Source organism: Pelobates fuscus, chromosome 12 (assembly GCF_036172605.1).
Source record: "Pelobates fuscus isolate aPelFus1 chromosome 12, aPelFus1.pri, whole genome shotgun sequence".
In the NCBI taxonomy this organism is placed as follows: domain Eukaryota; kingdom Metazoa; phylum Chordata; class Amphibia; order Anura; family Pelobatidae; genus Pelobates; species Pelobates fuscus.
The window spans coordinates 95317194-95334381 of record NC_086328.1 but is presented as its reverse complement, the minus strand read 5'-3'; the positions used below and the strand labels follow the sequence as shown (position 1 = coordinate 95334381).

Sequence of the window (17188 nt, the reverse complement as noted above, 5' to 3'; positions counted from 1 at the left end):
AGGGGTGCAGTGTGTGTGTGCTGTAAGTGTCAGGGGTGCAGTGTGTGTGTGTGTGTGTGTGTGTGTGTGTGTGTCCTGTGAGTGTTAGGGGTGCAGTGTGTGTGTGCTGTGAGTGTTAGGGGTGCGGTGTGTGTGTGTGTGTGCTGAGAGTGTTAGGGGTGCAGTGTGTGTGTGCTGTGAGTGTTAGGGGTGCAGTGTGTGTGTGTGCATGCTGTGAGTGTGCTGTGAGTGTCAGGGGTGCAGTGTGTGTGCTGTAAGTGTCAGGGGTGCAGTGTGTGTGCTGTAAGTGTCAGGGGTGCAGTGTGTGTGTGCTGTGAGTGTTAGGGGTGCAGTGTGTGCGCTGTGAGTGATAGGGGTGCAGTGTGTGTGTGTGTGTGCTGTGAGTGTTAGGGGTGCAGTGTGTGCGCTGTGAGTGTTAGGGGTGCAGTGTGTGTGTGTGTGTGCTGTGAGTGTTAGGGGTGCAGTGTGTGCGCTGTGAGTGTTAGGGGTGCAGTGTGTGTGCTGTGAGTGTTAGGGGTGCAGTGTGTGTGTGCTGTGAGTGCTAGGGGTGCAGGGTGTGTGCTGTGAGTGTTAGGGGTGCAGTTTGAGTGCCAGGGGTGCAGTGTGTGTGTGTGCTGTGAGTGTTCGGGGTGCAGTGTGAGTGTCAGGGGTGCAGTGTGTGTGTGTGCTGTGAGTGTTAGGGGTGCAGTGTGAGTGTTAGGGATGCTGTGAGTGTCACGGGTGCAGTGTGTGTGTGTGTGTGTGTGCTGTGAGTGTTAGGGGTGCAGTGTGTGTGTGTGTGTGTGTGTGCTGTGAGTGTTAGGGGTGCAGTGTGTGTGTGTGCTGTGAGTGTTAGGGGTGCAGTGTGTGTGCTGTGAGTGTTAGGGGTGCAGTGTGAGTGTTAGGGATGCTGTGAGTGTCACGGGTGCAGTGTGTGTGTGCTGTTAGTGTTAGGGGTGCAGTGTGTGTGTGTGTGCTGTGAGTGTTAGGGGTGCAGTGTGTGCGCTGTGAGTGTTAGGGGTGCAGTGTGTGTGCTGTGAGTGTTAGGGGTGCAGTGTGTGTGCTGTGAGTGTTAGGGGTGCAGTGTGAGTGTTAGGGGTGCAGTGTGTGCGCTGTGAGTGTTAGGGGTGCAGTGTGTGTGTGTGTGCTGTGAGTGTTAGGGGTGCAGTGTGTGTGCTGTGAGTGTTAGGGGTGCAGTGTGAGTGTCAGGGGTGCAGTGTGTGTGTGCTGTAAGTGTCAGGGGTGCAGTGTGTGTGTGTGTGTGTGTGTGTGTCCTGTGAGTGTTAGGGGTGCAGTGTGTGTGTGCTGTGAGTGTTAGGGGTGCGGTGTGTGTGTGTGTGCTGAGAGTGTTAGGGGTGCAGTGTGTGTGTGCTGTGAGTGTTAGGGGTGCAGTGTGTGTGTGTGCATGCTGTGAGTGTGCTGTGAGTGTCAGGGGTGCAGTGTGTGTGCTGTAAGTGTCAGGGGTGCAGTGTGTGTGCTGTAAGTGTCAGGGGTGCAGTGTGTGTGTGCTGTGAGTGTTAGGGGTGCAGTGTGTGCGCTGTGAGTGTTAGGGGTGCAGTGTGTGTGTGTGTGTGTGTGCTGTGAGTGTTAGGGGTGCAGTGTGTGCGCTGTGAGTGTTAGGGGTGCAGTGTGTGTGTGTGTGTGCTGTGAGTGTTAGGGGTGCAGTGTGTGCGCTGTGAGTGTTAGGGGTGCAGTGTGTGTGCTGTGAGTGTTAGGGGTGCAGTGTGTGTGTGCTGTGAGTGCTAGGGGTGCAGGGTGTGTGCTGTGAGTGTTAGGGGTGCAGTTTGAGTGCCAGGGGTGCAGTGTGTGTGTGCTGTGAGTGTTCGGGGTGCAGTGTGAGTGTCAGGGGTGCAGTGTGTGTGTGTGCTGTGAGTGTTAGGGGTGCAGTGTGAGTGTTAGGGATGCTGTGAGTGTCACGGGTGCAGTGTGTGTGTGTGTGTGTGTGCTGTGAGTGTTAGGGGTGCAGTGTGTGTGTGTGTGTGCTGTGAGTGTTAGGGGTGCAGTGTGTGTGTGTGCTGTGAGTGTTAGGGGTGCAGTGTGTGTGCTGTGAGTGTTAGGGGTGCAGTGTGAGTGTTAGGGATGCTGTGAGTGTCACGGGTGCAGTGTGTGTGTGTGCTGTGAGTGTTAGGGGTGCAGTGTGTGTGTGTGTGTGCTGTGAGTGTTAGGGGTGCAGTGTGTGTGTGTGTGCTGTGAGTGTTAGGGGTGCAGTGTGTGTGCTGTGAGTGTTAGGGGTGCAGTGTGAGTATCAGGGATGCTGTGAGTGTCAGGGGTGCAGTGTGTGTGTGCTATTAGTGTTAGGGGTGCAGTGTGTGTGTGTGCTGTGAGTGTCAGGGGTGCAGTGTGTGTGTGCTGTTAGTGTTAGTGGTGCAGTGCGTGTGTGTGCTGTGAGTGTTAGGGGTGCAGTGTGTGTGTGTGCTGTGAGTGTTAGGGGTGCAGTGTGTGTGTGTGCTGTGAGTGTTAGGGGTGCAGTGTGTGTGTGTGTGTGCTGTGATTGTTAGGGGTGCAGTGTGTGTGTGTGCTGTGAGTGTTAGGGGTTCAGTGTGTGTGCTGTGAGTGTTAGGGGTGCAGTGTGAGTGTCAGGGATGCTGTGAGTGTCAGGGGTGCAGTGTGTGTGTGCTGTTAGTGTTAGGGTGCAGTGTGTGTGCTGTGAGTGTTAGGGGTGCTGTGAGTGTTAGGGGTGTTCTGAGTGTGTTTGTGTGAGTGAGGGTGCTGTGAGTGTTAGGGGTGCAGTGTGTGTGCTGTGAGTGCTAGGGGTGCAGTGTGTGTGTGTGTGTGCTGTGAGTTCTAGGGGTACAGTGTGTGTGTGTGCTGTGAGAGTTAGTGGTGCAGTGTGTGTGCTGTGAGTGTCAGGGGTGCAGTGTGTGTGTGAGTGCTGTTAGTGTCAGGGGTGCAGTATGTGTGTGTGTGTGCTGTGAGTGTCAGGGGTGCAGTGTGTGTGTGTGCGCTGTGAGTATCAGGGGTGCAGTGTGTGTGTGAGTGCTGTGAGTGTCAGGGGTGCAGTGTGTGTGTGTGTGCTGTGAGTGTCAGGGGTGCAGTGTGTGTGTGTGTGTGTGTGTGTGTGCTCTGAGTGTTAGGGGTGCAGTGTGTGTGTGTCTGCGCGCTGTGAGTGTTAGGGGTGCAGTGTGTGTGTGTGTGAGTGTTAGGGGTGCAGTGTGTGTGTGTGTGTGTGCTGTGAGTGTTAGGGGTGCAGTGTGTGTGTGTGCTGTGAGTGTTAGGGGTGCAGTGTGTGTGCTGTGAGTGTCAGGGGTGCAGTGTGTGTGTGAGTGCTGTGAGTGTCAGGGGTGCAGTATGTGTGTGTGTGTGCTGTGAGTGTCAGGGGTGCAGTGTGTGTGTGTGCGCTGTCAGTATCAGGGGTGCAGTGTGTGTGTGAGTGCTGTGAGTGTCAGGGGTGCAGTGTGTGTGTGTGTGTGCTGTGATTGTTAGGGGTGCAGTGTGTGTGTGTGCTGTGAGTGTTAGGGGTTCAGTGTGTGTGCTGTGAGTGTTAGGGGTGCAGTGTGAGTGTCAGGGATGCTGTGAGTGTCAGGGGTGCAGTGTGTGTGTGCTGTTAGTGTTAGGGTGCAGTGTGTGTGCTGTGAGTGTTAGGGGTGCTGTGAGTGTTAGGGGTGCAGTGTGTGTGTGCGCTGTGAGTGCTAGGGGTGCAGTGTGTGTGTGTGTGTGCTGTGAGTTCTAGGGGTACAGTGTGTGTGTGTGTGTGTGCTGTGAGTGTTAGTGGTGCAGTGTGTGTGCTGTGAGTGTCAGGGGTGCAGTGTGTGTGTGAGTGCTGTGAGTGTCAGGGGTGCAGTATGTGTGTGTGTGTGTGCTGTGAGTGTCAGGGGTGCAGTGTGTGTGTGTGGGCTGTGAGTATCAGGGGTGCAGTGTGTGTGTGAGTGCTGTGAGTGTCAGGGGTGCAGTGTGTGTGTGTGTGTGTGCTGTGAGTGTCAGGGGTGCAGTGTGTGTGTGTGTGTGTGTGTGTGCTCTGAGTGTTAGGGGTGCAGTGTGTGTGCGCGCTGTGAGTGTTAGGGGTGCAGTGTGTGTGTGTGTGAGTGTTAGGGGTGCAGTGTGTGTGTGTGTGTGTGTGTGTGTGTGTGTGTGCTGTGAGTGTTAGGGGTGCAGTGTGTGTGTGTGCTGTGAGTGTTAGGGGTGCAGTGTGTGTGCTGTGAGTGTTAGGGGTGCAGTGTGAGTGTCAGGGATGCTGTGAGTGTCAGGGGTGCAGTGTGTGTGTGCTGTTAGTGTTAGGGGTGCAGTGTGTGTGTGTGCTGTGAGTGTCAGGGGTGCAGTGTGTGTGTGCTATTAGTGTTAGGGGTGCAGTGTGTGTGTGTGCTGTGAATGTTAGGGGTGCAGTGTGTGTGTGTGCTGTGAGTGTTAGGGGTGCAGTGTGTGTGTGTGCTGTGAGTGTTAGGGGTGCAGTGTATGTGTGTGTGTGTGTGCTGTGATTGTTAGGGGTGCAGTGTGTGTGTGTGCTGTGAGTGTTAGGGGTTCAGTGTGTGTGCTGTGAGTGTTAGGGGTGCAGTGTGAGTGTCAGGGATGCTGTGAGTGTCAGGGGTGCAGTGTGTGTGTGCTGTTAGTGTTAGGGTGCAGTGTGTGTGCTGTGAGTGTTAGGGGTGCTGTGAGTGTTAGGGGTGTTGTGAGTGTGTTTGTGTGAGTGAGGGTGCTGTGAGTGTAGGGGTGCAGGGTGTCTGAGTAAGTGAGGCTGCTGTGACCTGTATGATTATTTCCCCCCTCCCTGCTTACCTTATGCCTGGGAGAGGGGATCCTGCTGCTGGCATCCATCCCTGGTGGTCCAGTGGTGTGTGAACTCTAGCCTGTAGGGCTAGAGTTTACTCTCGCGAGACCTGGAGCATTGCCATTGTAACGCTCCAAATCTCGCGAGAGGAACCGGGCGGAGCTGCAAGTTAGATTTCCGCCGGGTCCTCTCCTGGCTCCCTCACTCTCTCCCCAGCCGGCAGCCGCAGTATACTGTATGTGGGCCGGTGAGGGGCCCGCCATGGACTGCTGCAGGGCCGGCGCTCGGATAGTGCCGGCCCTGCAAAGACCGGCAGGGGAGATCCTGTGATCTCCCTGCCGGCCTCGGCCCATGGCCACCGCGGCCCACCGGGCATTTGCCCGGTGTGCCCGATATCCAGTCCGGGCCTGGTTGTCACCCCCTGATGGCGGCCCTGGTCACAGGGATCCGCATCACGGCCGGGCCCCCTGGAGTGATGGGCCCGGTCGCAGGGGTCGGTAGTTCTGCCACTGGGTATGGGTAGGGTTGGTACAGTGTTAGAGGGGTTGGTAAAGGGATAACATTACCAAAAATGTATTTTGATTATAGACATGAGGCTTTTAACAATCTGGACTCATACAGGAATCTATTTTGAGCTCTTTTTTCTTTATTTGCACTTGATGGGTAAAGATTATTATAAGCAAAAAGGTGGAAACTTTTTTTCTTTCTGTTTTTAACACTTAATGTTGTGTTAGGTATACATATAGGATATTAAAAAAGGAATCCATTTATGTGCATTAAAAACAATATGGGGGGGGCGGGGCCTGACCACCATGCTGACCGGTCGCATGCGGGAGAGGCTCTCGCAAAATCTGGCTGTTTGGGCTGAAAACTATGGCACACATGGCTCTGATTTCAGCCTGGAAGTACGGCATAGTGAGCAGGGAGCTGTGGGCACTACCGCAGACGCCAAGATCGGGAGTTTTGGGGACCCTGAGGGCTACACTAAACTTTGGAGCCTGCGCCCTAAACGGGAGAGAAGCAGGGTGGACGGCCGCCACCCTGTTTGTTAATCTAGCAGCTACACAGCAGCCCTGTGACACTCCTCACAGGCCCCGCTCCCCCCCCCATGGGCTGGGGGGGTTATCCCGGCCCACACTGGAGAGATCTGACGCCATCAGGAATAGATCCCACTGACCTTAGCCTGCTCTCAAACACCGGCGCTTTCCAGACAAAATGGCTGCCTCACAGTCTGTACTGGAAAAGCTGACTACCAGCAGACAGGACCCACAACACTGCTATGAGCTGGCTGGAGCACCCACCCCTGGACTGTCTTGCCACACCAGCAGAGGAATTCGCAGCCCAAGCATTTATACCAGGCGATTGGGTCCGGTCCCCTACTGCTGCCTCCCTGGGCATTGAGACCTGCGAGGATGTGCCTCACCCACACAGAGCAACAACGCGGAGAACACCGCAGAAATCGAGCACAGGCCCGCTGCAGGGGCGACCCTACAAGGGCAAAAAGGTACCGCCAATCGTCCCCACCCACTCCCGCTCACTCACCGCACCCAGTCGGGGATCCACGGACATCCACAGCAGGAAATAGCACAGCCCCAACGAGGCATCGGGTGAACCACCAGGGACGCACAGAAAGCTGAGTCCTGCGACCGGGAGACCAAATAAGTCACATGGCGCTGCACTGAGATCTGGGAGAATCAATCTTCCTAAAGCCTGCCCGGCCAGAGAGAGACTCATACCGGGGGGACCCCCGGGGAATTTACTATATTGTCGTGCTCCACACTATGCATACCCAAGTACATTCTGTTTATCTATCTATTCTGTTATATATATTTTTATATATATTCTTTTTACCATGCAAGTAACATGACATAGTGCTGCCTAAACCAAAAGCTAGCCCAATCTGCTTATTTATGCCTATCTTGTACCCAGTGGGCACAGAACATCCACATGCCCTATAGCATTCATACAACCTAATACTAAAGCACAGCATGTTTAACCTACGATAAATCAGATTAAGTAAATGCTACTCACTCTCACGCTAAAGTTAAACCTAACCTGTATTAACCCACTCTACTAATACATTATCACAATTATATATGCCTAACTAATCTGACAAAGTGACATCCTCTAAAACATAAAATGAAGCAGACACTCAGGAGAGTATATATCAATGTTAATGGTTATTGCATATGTTTGTATATTCACTGATGTATTCTTCCTTCTCTTCCTTTCTGTAACAATCTCGCATTGCTTCAATAAAACAAAGAATGACAAAAAAAAAAACAATATGGGGCACTTAAAGAAAAACGCTTAAATTACGGTGGAACAAATACATGCAAATTCTAGGTTTTGTTTTGGTTCAGAACTTTGACCATAGCCTCCATCCTTAACCCCTTAAAGACACAGCTTCAGAAGCCTGTCTTGAACTTAAGGACATAAGCAATTCTTGCATTTTTGTTGTTTGTGTTCAACTGCAATTTGCATTTTTCTAATTTATTGCACCAACACATATAATATGCAGTTTTTTTAAAAGGACAAAGGGACTTTATTTGATGTGACATAAACATATATAAATTCTTATATATTTACAAAATAAAAATATCTCATGTCACCTATGCCTTATTATTGGTAAATGCCACCACATTGTTCAGCAGTATGTAAATGAAAAAAAAAAACATTGCATAAGCAAAACTGAATAACAATGTATTCGCATTGGACGTTTCTAGCATTAAAGGCTTCTGGGAAACCTTCCAAACTCTGGTACAAACTATTCGTTTAGAATGACAGACATCTATATGCTAGTTGTAACACTTTTTTTTCCCCTATGCCATTGTAGAGTATATGAAACTTTGTCACCCCAAATAAAAATAGAACGGTATTTGTAAGTTGTATAGCCATATTGATCAACTAAACTCACCTGAGGACTATAACCCAAACAATTCAAACTCCATTTCTAATCGGTTATTAGAGAATATTAACATTTACTGGAAAATTATATTTTCTTCTTTTTTTTACTGTTATATGTTTTATTCCATCAAAATAATGTTTCTCAATTTTATTGTGTTTTGTTTATTTTTGGAGTTCTTAGACTCTCTCATTTTCTCATAATACTGACCAAGGTTACTTATTGCCAGCCTGACTCCTCCATATTCATTGCTGATAATAAACCTTTCATTTGCAGTTGCTTTACTGATAAGGAAGGCTGGCTGGGTAAGAGGAACTATTTTGTATATATTATTTAATCGTACAGTAATATTGTTCTTTACTATACTCACAGTGTTGCTGAACAGCTAATTGAAGTGGTCTGGGTGCTGTGACCCTTTAGCACTTAGTGCTGCAATGTTAAACATTGCAGTTATAGAGAAAGTCTGCCAGACAGCCACTGGGGGTGCTTCCGGAATCCAAACGGTCTTTTGGTCTGTTATCTGATGCTGGACGTCCTCATAGAACTCCAGCGTAAATTTTTTTCCCATAGGAAAGCATTAAATAATGCTTTCCTGTGGGGAGGACTAATGCACGTGTGGCCATTGCCGCCCATGCACATTAGGTCTCCCCCGCCGGCTGACGTCGGCAGGGGAGGAGCGTGGGCAGAGCCTGACCCAGCGCTGAGGGATAGCGGCGCTGGATTCAGGTAAGTGGCTGAAGGGGTTTTAACCCCTTCAGCCCCACGGACGGGGGGGGGGGGGGGGTACCTATTATCCTATAGTGTCACGAAAACGGCTTTGTTTTCCTGGCACTATAGGATCCCTTTAAATTTCCCAATGTACACTACAAATGCCCAGATCATATATGAATTCCCTCTAGTCATGGGAGGGCTGACAAGGGTGTGTTTGCCACCTTATGCTGACCAGGGTTCTAGACTACAGGAAATATGTTTGATGGTGATCATGACATTCATTATACACCCCGACTGCCAGCAGTGTAAATATGATCTGTCTCTCTTAGGCATGCACAGGTCTCAGTAAATGCTCCTTCATTCTGTGCTGGTCATGCTGATAGATGTTCATAGGATATACAGGTGATACTCGAAAAATTAGAATATCGTACAAAAGTTCATTTATTTCAGTAATGCAACGTAAAAGGGGAAACTAATCTATGAGATAGACGCATTACATGCAAAGCGAGATAGTTCAAGCCGTGATTTGTCATAAGTGCGATGATTATGGCTTACAGCTCATGAAAACCCCAAAACCACAATCTCAGTAAATTAGAATATTACATGCAATCAATAAAACATAGAACAATATCGGACCTCTGAAAAGTATAAGCATGCATATGGACTCAGTACTTGGTTTGGGCCCCTTTTGCAGCAATTACTGCCTCAATGCGGCGTGGCATGGAAGCTATCAGCCTGTGGCACTGCTGAGGTGTTATGGAAGACCAGGATGCTTCGATAGCAGCCTTCTGCTCTTCTGCATTGTTCAGTCTCATGTCTCTCATCTTTCTCTTGGCAATGCCCCATAGATTCTCTATGGGGTTCAGGTCAGGCGAGTTTGCTGGCCAATCAATCACAGTAATCTCACAGTCATTGAACCAGTCTTTGGTGCTTTTGGCAGTGTGGGCAGGTGCCAAGTCCTGCTGGAAAATTAAGTCAGCATCCCCATAAAGCTTGTCTGTGGAAGGAAGCATGAAGTGCTCTACAATCTCCTGGTAGATGGCTGCGTTGACCCTGGACTTAATGAAGCACAGTGGACCAACACCAGCAGATGACATGGCTCCCCAAATCAACACAGACTGTGGAAACTTTACACTGAACTTCAAGTATCTTGCAGTGTGTGCCTCTCCATTCTCCCTCCAGACTCTGGGTCCTTGGTTTCTAAATGAGATGCAAAAGTTGCTCTCATCAGAAAAGAGGACTCTGGACCACTAAGCAACAGACCAGGTCTGTTTTTCTTTAGCCCAGTTAAGACGCTTCTGACGTTGTTTGTTGTTCAGGAGCGGCTTGACAAGAGGAATACGACATCTGAAGCCCATGTCCAGGATCCGTCTGTGTGTGGTTGATCTTGATGCACTGACTCCAGCCTCAGTCCTCTCCTTGTGAAAGTCCCCAACACATTTGAATGGCCTTTTCCTGACAATCCTCTCCAGGCTGCGGTCATCCCTGCTGCTTGTGCATCTTTTTCTTCCACACTTTTCCCTTCCACATAACTTTCTATTAATGTGCTTTGATACAGCACTTTGGGAACATCCAACTTCCTTTGCAATTACCTTTTGAGGCTTTCCCTCCTTATGGAGGGTGTCAATGATGGTTTTCTGCACAACTGTCAGGTCAGCAGTCTTCCCCATGATTGTGATTCCTACTGAACCAGACTGAGAGACCATTTAAAGGCTCAGAAACCCTTTGCATGTGTTATGGCTTACTTAGCGGATTAGAGTGGGACACTGTGAACCTAGAATATTGCACCTTTTTACAATATTGTAAATTACTGAGATTGTGGATTTGGGGTTTTCATGAGCTGTAAGCCATAATCAATGCACTTATGACAAATCAGGGCTTGAACTATCTTGCTTTGCATGTAATGTGTCTCTCATATATTAGTTTCCCTTTTACGTTGCATTACTGAAATAAATGAACTTTTGCACGATATTCTAATTTTTCGAGTATCACCTGTATGATAACAAACCTTCCAACTGCAGGAACCTGCACATCTCAAATCTATTCATACTGCATCCTACACGTTACCAGAGTTAATCATCCACACTAAAATATTTTAGTTTTGTTTGGGAAAAAAAAAAGGTAATTTATTTGTATTTGCACATGATCCAAAGGTTGCCATGCCTCTATACCTATTGCACATGCTAAGTAAATTTGCAAGTTTTACACAATGATAACTAAATACTGGCAGCGACCTTTTCAGTGGCATGGAGCAGAGCAATGCATTGATTTGGATTTTTAAGAATACATCAGGGCCAGCCAATGAAGAATATTACAAAAATAAATATTTAGAAATAAATGGCAGGCCATTTAGAAAACATAGTATTTTAGAAAACATAGTATTTTAATTTTTGGTTACTTTTCTACCAACGTAATTTTTTTTTCCAGTTCATTAAGTGAGAATGTAGGCTTTATTTATTCAAATGCGTTGGTATGCAGGCAATGTCTAAAGTCGTGGTTCCCAACCTAGCCCTCAAAAAAGTCTATATGTGACATTATAGCCATTACTGAGCATTGCTGTGAGTGTGGAGACTTGTATTTCAAAGCACATAATGGTTACTTACTAAAGTGAGAATTCAAAGTGAATTTCACAAAATAGCCGAACTGGAAAACAAATCCCTAGGTCAGTTATGCTTTCAATTCAGCTACTATAGCATTAAATACAAAATTCACACTTTAGTAAATAATACTGATATGTGTTAAATTCTAAATTCTGACACTAGTCCCTCATGATTCCAGTAAGGGGCCGCCTTGATAACATCTTCCCACAGCATTGCATCTGACGATGTTGCACTATTGAATGACCGCCACATTTACCAAATGGACTTTATTCTTTGAGGTGTAGTAAAGAATAAGGTTTTTGAGAGGATACCTCAGACAATGGACGAATTAAAAGAGTTCATCTCGGACGCATTTATGGACATTGATGCAGCCCTGGAAATTCTGTCATAATGTGTGTCACAATGTACTGGACAAGCACGAGGAATGTTGCAACGTTGATGGGAAGACGTTTTGAACACTTACGAGATTAAATAGTGTTAAACTAATATAAACATTATAAACAATGTAATAAAATGCAAATAAACTATACTGTATACCTACTTTTGGGCTACCCTGTATACTTATGTTCCATATCAAAATATATATATTGTCCACAAAATTCACACTGGGGTGTTTATTATTTCAGAAAGTGCCTGTAGCAGGGAAGTGGTTATGGTTCTTTCTTTTCTTTTCATTTGACAAAAAAAAAAAAAGGTGAGAAATGACTTTTTGGGAGAAATAAACCAAGCATTGCTGAAAATCTATAATTTAACCTGTTTAATAAATCTTACATTTATTAGTTCATTGTATAGTATTACATTGTACAAGTATTGAATGGAATAATTACAATATATATTTTTAGTACAAACAGAAGATATACAGGTGGAGTTAGACAGCGGGAGGTATCTTAATTTAGTTTCCTAAAATCATTGCCAATTGACATTTTGCCTCATCAATCTACTTCCTGTTAGAATATTATAATATAGTATTAAAATATCATTAATGCCTCCATGGAGATTTTATGTGAGCAGATAGCACATAGTGTTGTTTGTTTGTTTGTGTGTGTGTGTGTGTGTGTGTGTGTGTGTGTGTAAATTGTAGAGAATTTACAAATGGAGTTATTTGGTGAGATGAGCATCACAAAGAAGTGAAAGGAATTGTAAATTCTAGGCCCTGATACCACAACTGGAAAAAAAGGCAAAAAGGAGAGTTTTTTTTTTTTTTTATGTGAAACTCACTTTGAATTGTGAATTTCTAATATAAGACCAAAAGCGCTGAATTGCATAAATTTAGAAAAAAGGCAGTGTTTACACCTAGCAGCACCTCTAGTGGCAGTCACTCAGACTGCTTCTAGAGGTGCTTCCTGTGTCCATGCTGTACAGTGTGCAGGGGCAAACTGCTGCAAGACTGGCGCGGAGGGGGGCTGGGGACCCTAATAGTTAGGCTAAAACTACAGTGTTAGGGACACTTGTTTGTTTTCCTAAAGCTATAATGTTCCTTTAAATTTTTCTACTTGTATGTTGCTGAAGGACTGTCCATATGGCCTGCTCCGAGAGGGAAAATGGGACATTATTCAAAGCAAATATGTCAATTGATTAAATATCCATCTGTTTTAATATAGTATGCACTAGAATCTTAATGTGTTTGCCTTAAATAGGATAATACAATATTGTACTACTGAGACAGGGTATCCTTTTTGTTGATTGTATTATATTTTTTATACATACATACAAAAAGAAAGCATAAAAATGACTCATAATTATTGTATAGCTCCAACCTACCACATTACTGTGAATAATTATGGATTCAAGGAATTATCTTGCACATTTTAGAAACCGTACACTTGAAGAATCTTACCAGAACACACTCTCCCATTTTCGGCTTATAAAATCACGTCATGTTATAGAGAAAAGCGAATAATTATATATATCTTCATAGCACATATTGTTTATAGACCCAGATTATACTCCACATTTAAGGAGCCTGTCTGAAACATCATTTAGATGAGGGAAGACTAGTTGAGCCATTGCTAAGTGAAAATGGTAAGAGCATTTATTTTTTTCCTCATGTGGAAGAACTCGGCAAATGTAATGATCGCAAAGTTGGAGACATTAAAGAAACACTCCAACCGCCATAAGCTCATTTAAGTTGTTATGGTAGCAAGAGTGTCCTATCTTCATGTATTCTGCATTTGGCAGTGGTATTAGGAAGAACTAGCCGGGTGGCTGGTGATGGCTCCAAGTGTCGAGTGACGCTCTCAGCCTAATAATGGGCATTCATTGAGCGAAATGGTAGGTACTATTTCTCTTGATAGAGTGATGCTCTCAGCCTATCACTGGCTGTCCAGATAGCCCTTGGTCACAGTTAGGTGCACAGAGCAAACATGCATCGTAGCCCCTAGTTTGGAATCAGTAAGCCCTAATTCACATGTGTATGTATTTTCTTGTGACACCCATTTCACATGTATACATTATCAATTGCCCCACTGCTGTTTGAAAACCATTGTAACACCTATAAAGTTGATTCATTAAGTGATTTCTCCTTGTTAAACACTTTACATTCCCCCTTACAGATTTTACTATATTTTGGAACTTAAAGATTTTATTTATTTGAGACATCTCACACAATAATCATACACTCCAGATTGTTTCTAGACAAAGCAGCTCTACTTTGGATAAAGATTACATTAGTAGTGGTTAAAATGAGCTGGGATGAAACTACAGGGAGTATTATAAAGTCACCTGATTAAATGCTTATGAGTATGAAATTTAAATAGAATGGGGTATTCAAATTTGCAATCTGACTTCTAGTCAATGTCCCAAGGATTCTGAGTCCAGAGAAATGAATTTGATCAAATAAAAATGCTCCATTATTTTATTTCATGCTATCAGATTGATACATTACTAGTCCTGGGATACCCAAGAATGACAATTTATATGATAATATGCTATCCTAAATGTTGGCAAAGCATCTTGGGAGTTTTAGTTCTTCAACTTATGAGAATCCATTTTCAGGCACTACTGCTCTAGACTGTATATGTTATACAAATTGGTATACGGACAGGGATTAAATAACTTAAAATACTACAAGTATATTGGATTTGAAATTTATATTTTACTCTGCTGTGCACCACGGTTTTAAGAGTAACATATAGCCAGTACTTGATCAACATGCAGGCAATTATTACAGTTATTTAAAATTGGGCCAAGAATAATAATGATTAAAATATACCACGATAGGATCGGATGTTTGTGTTTTTTTTTTTCCCATGAAACGTATCAATCATTTTTTATCCCCCACCATCTTCCAATGTAGTTTTACAAAGTATTTTTCTGGTCTGGCTACACTATTAAATAGTTTTATTTCCTGCTTTAGAGAAGGTTTGTCGTTCTTATATCTTATTAGAACAGCCTGGAATGTACTGTTTGTCTATCTGTGTCTCTTCCACCAGGTCTGCTAACCTTGTTATATAGATCACAGTCATTAATTCAGTTAGTGAAAGATTACAAAGTGTTTACCCTTTCCAGTTAATTAAAATGAATGATATATATTGGTATATTATATACGTTACAATATATAGTGGTAGATCATGTGACATTCATTTTATACATTCTGGTGGATAATTTGAAGTCTGAGAAGGCAGTCAGTATCGTCATACAGTGTAGGCTGATTTTTGTTTTTCTGCAAAACACTCACTTGTATAGGTCTACTAGTCAGGACGCTGAGGTTTTGTGATAAGTGAAAATGTAAAGATCCCATTTACTCCCAAATGAAGCAATATGCCATCGTTGTGTAGCACATAGCTCACACAAGGCCTCGTTATCACTGTGCAGGACTGCTTATAAAATATATGAATATATGTATAAAAATAATACTTTAATGCAATACTTAAAGCTATCCCCCCCTTGTTCAGCTCGGGAGCTGCCAATAGGATGAAAAGCAGCCCTTCTGATAGACATAATGTTAAGAAAAGTATATTCAGCTACAAGAAAACAAATTCCAACAGATATATAAATATATGAAATATATACCTTTACATACAGATGCAGTTGGCTTTATTGGTCAACAAAACATGAATGGTCACCTTAATATAATTAACTGGATCTTATTTTTCCAAAGGATTTGATGACGTTGAAGACACACAAGATTCCAATATCTGAACCACACTAAGTGTACAATAGAGCCTACCACGTATTAATGTATATATTAATATATATAGAATGGATATAGTCTTTTATTTTTTTCTGAGGTCCACATTGGTTGGCTGTTGCTTTTAGAAGTTAAATGTATAAAACCATAATCCTTTCTCAGCCAGATAAATATCTTGTAAAGCGATGAATAATTCTGCAAGGCCTTGCCGGACTCTCTTAAGTGAAGGAGATGCAGATATTAAAGACGTTAAGTAGCAAGGAGATAGACAAAGTGCTAGGGATTTTCGATCCTCTCTTGGCGCCTCTTCATTATTTCCTGGAGCTCTGATTCCCCTTGACTTTTCTGTAATAGATGAATGATACAGAGATTTACCATCTAACCACCCTCTACATGTTGCACACAGGATCTTTGGATAGGGAAAAAACATTCTTGGTTATTGTTTTAAAGGGGAACAATTACTTCTCTGGAAACTAAACCACTGGATAAAACATTAAAAATCACCTGTGAATAGACACTATAGAAAACGTATCAATTTATACATACAATTAGTTGAATTGCTCTGCACTATAATGTCACCTGGCATGCACAATACCTGCATTCTATATGTTAAAAATCTGTAGAATACGAAAACAAAGTATATACTAAGACTTTGTCTTAGTATATCTTTGGACTGGGTTGGAATTTTAGGGAAATTTCAACAGCGTCAATGTGTGTATTTCAGAAAAATGTTCTCTCTCTGAAATACAAATTTTATACGTAGGATGTGTGAATGTGACTTAAAGCTTAACTTTCTAAAATTAGGCACATGGCCCTTTTTGCTGGACCGATTATGACGTGTTGTTAAAAAATATCAGGTGTTGTGGTTGTGCATACAAAGACAAAATTAACAACGCACAGCTCGCTAATGGTAACAGATAACATCAAAATATGCTGTGGATAATTAGACAATTAATGAATAATAAAACAAACTGCTTCTTACCTCTAATTGAGATTTCTGGACAGCCAACTGGCTGTATACCCGAGCCCCCTCTTCCCCGCACACTTTCTTTAGCTCCTCCTTATTTAGAGAGAATATCTGTGCCCCATTTAAGATACCTAGTTGACCGGCTGTCCTGTAAATGAAAACATATGGTACACTCAGAATTAATGTAAACAAATAACTACCAGGGCAAGACACATATATAGGAGTATCAAGTATTAAATACAAACATACAAATCTTTCCAAGGATGTACCAATACACAACAGGGTGATATTTTGTGAGAAAGGCAGTTGGTAGCAAAAGAGTACAAGGAAGGGAGAAAATGTATAAGTAATGCGAGGAAATACTATTTTACACAAAATATTGGAGAAACACTAAATAGCTTTCAGCCTGTATCGACGCCTTGAGGGTTTATTGACTTTTCCAACTTCTGGCATCCTGACTTTGGCTTGTAACCAGGGCCGGTCCGTCCATAGACCGTGCTGGAGCCATGGCTCCAGGCGGCACTCTGACAGGGGCGACATTTTGTCATAATCTAAAACAGGATTTCCTAACCCTTGGCGGCGGTGCAGTATCACTGCACGGGTTGGGAACCTGTGTGAGGGTCCATGCCCTTTTAGCCACCCAATGGACATGTGCAATGAGGGGCACGGTCGGGCCCCTGACTATCCGAACGGAGATATATTGCTGTCACTTCCTCCCAGCTCACACAGAGCCAGCTGCGCGGGAGGAGGAGGAGGGAGCAGCGAGGATGGGGCTGGATCGGCAAAGCAGGCCCCCAACTCCCACCAGTCACAGCCAGCAGAAGGTAAGAACCTGCTCGGTCTCCCAGAAATAAGGAAATTGACCTGGAAATGAAGTGGACAATACTGTCAGGAGCTCCTACACCCTAAAGTCATGGAACTATCAAAGGTTTGACTGAATCCTGAGAATCTCCTGGCATGGTAAAGAGATATGTCCACTAACAACATCAAAGGTTTCACAGGTGTAGATACATTGTGGTTACATTGTAATTGCAGGTTGTCTAAAACAATAAGAAAAGACACAGTTTTGAGAACAAGAAGACATGGAACTTTGTTTGACAAAAAAAGAAACCCAGAATTAAAAATACAACATTATCAAGAGGAATAAAAAAATGGAGGATTAGGGTATCCAAACATTACCAAATACTATGAAGCA

General features: G+C 44.4%; 1 protein-coding gene and 1 long non-coding RNA gene across 3 annotated transcripts in view; both read right to left on the bottom strand.

The window, feature by feature from the left end:
* LOC134578261 (uncharacterized) overlaps window positions 1-17188 on the bottom strand; it is a 550797-nt gene that overhangs the window by 342581 nt on the left and 191028 nt on the right. The window lies entirely within an intron of this gene.
* EPS8L2 (EPS8 signaling adaptor L2) overlaps window positions 11640-17188 on the bottom strand; it is a 153401-nt gene continuing 147852 nt past the window's right edge. For both annotated transcript variants that reach the window (XM_063437230.1, XM_063437231.1), the window contains 3 exons: window positions 16009-16141; window positions 14065-15371; window positions 11640-13994 (listed from right to left, as the gene is read on the bottom strand). In XM_063437230.1, coding sequence (XP_063293300.1) covers window positions 15303-15371; window positions 16009-16141 — 202 coding nt within the window. In that variant the 3' untranslated portion in view covers window positions 11640-13994; window positions 14065-15302. The remainder of the gene's footprint in view (window positions 13995-14064; window positions 15372-16008; window positions 16142-17188) is intronic.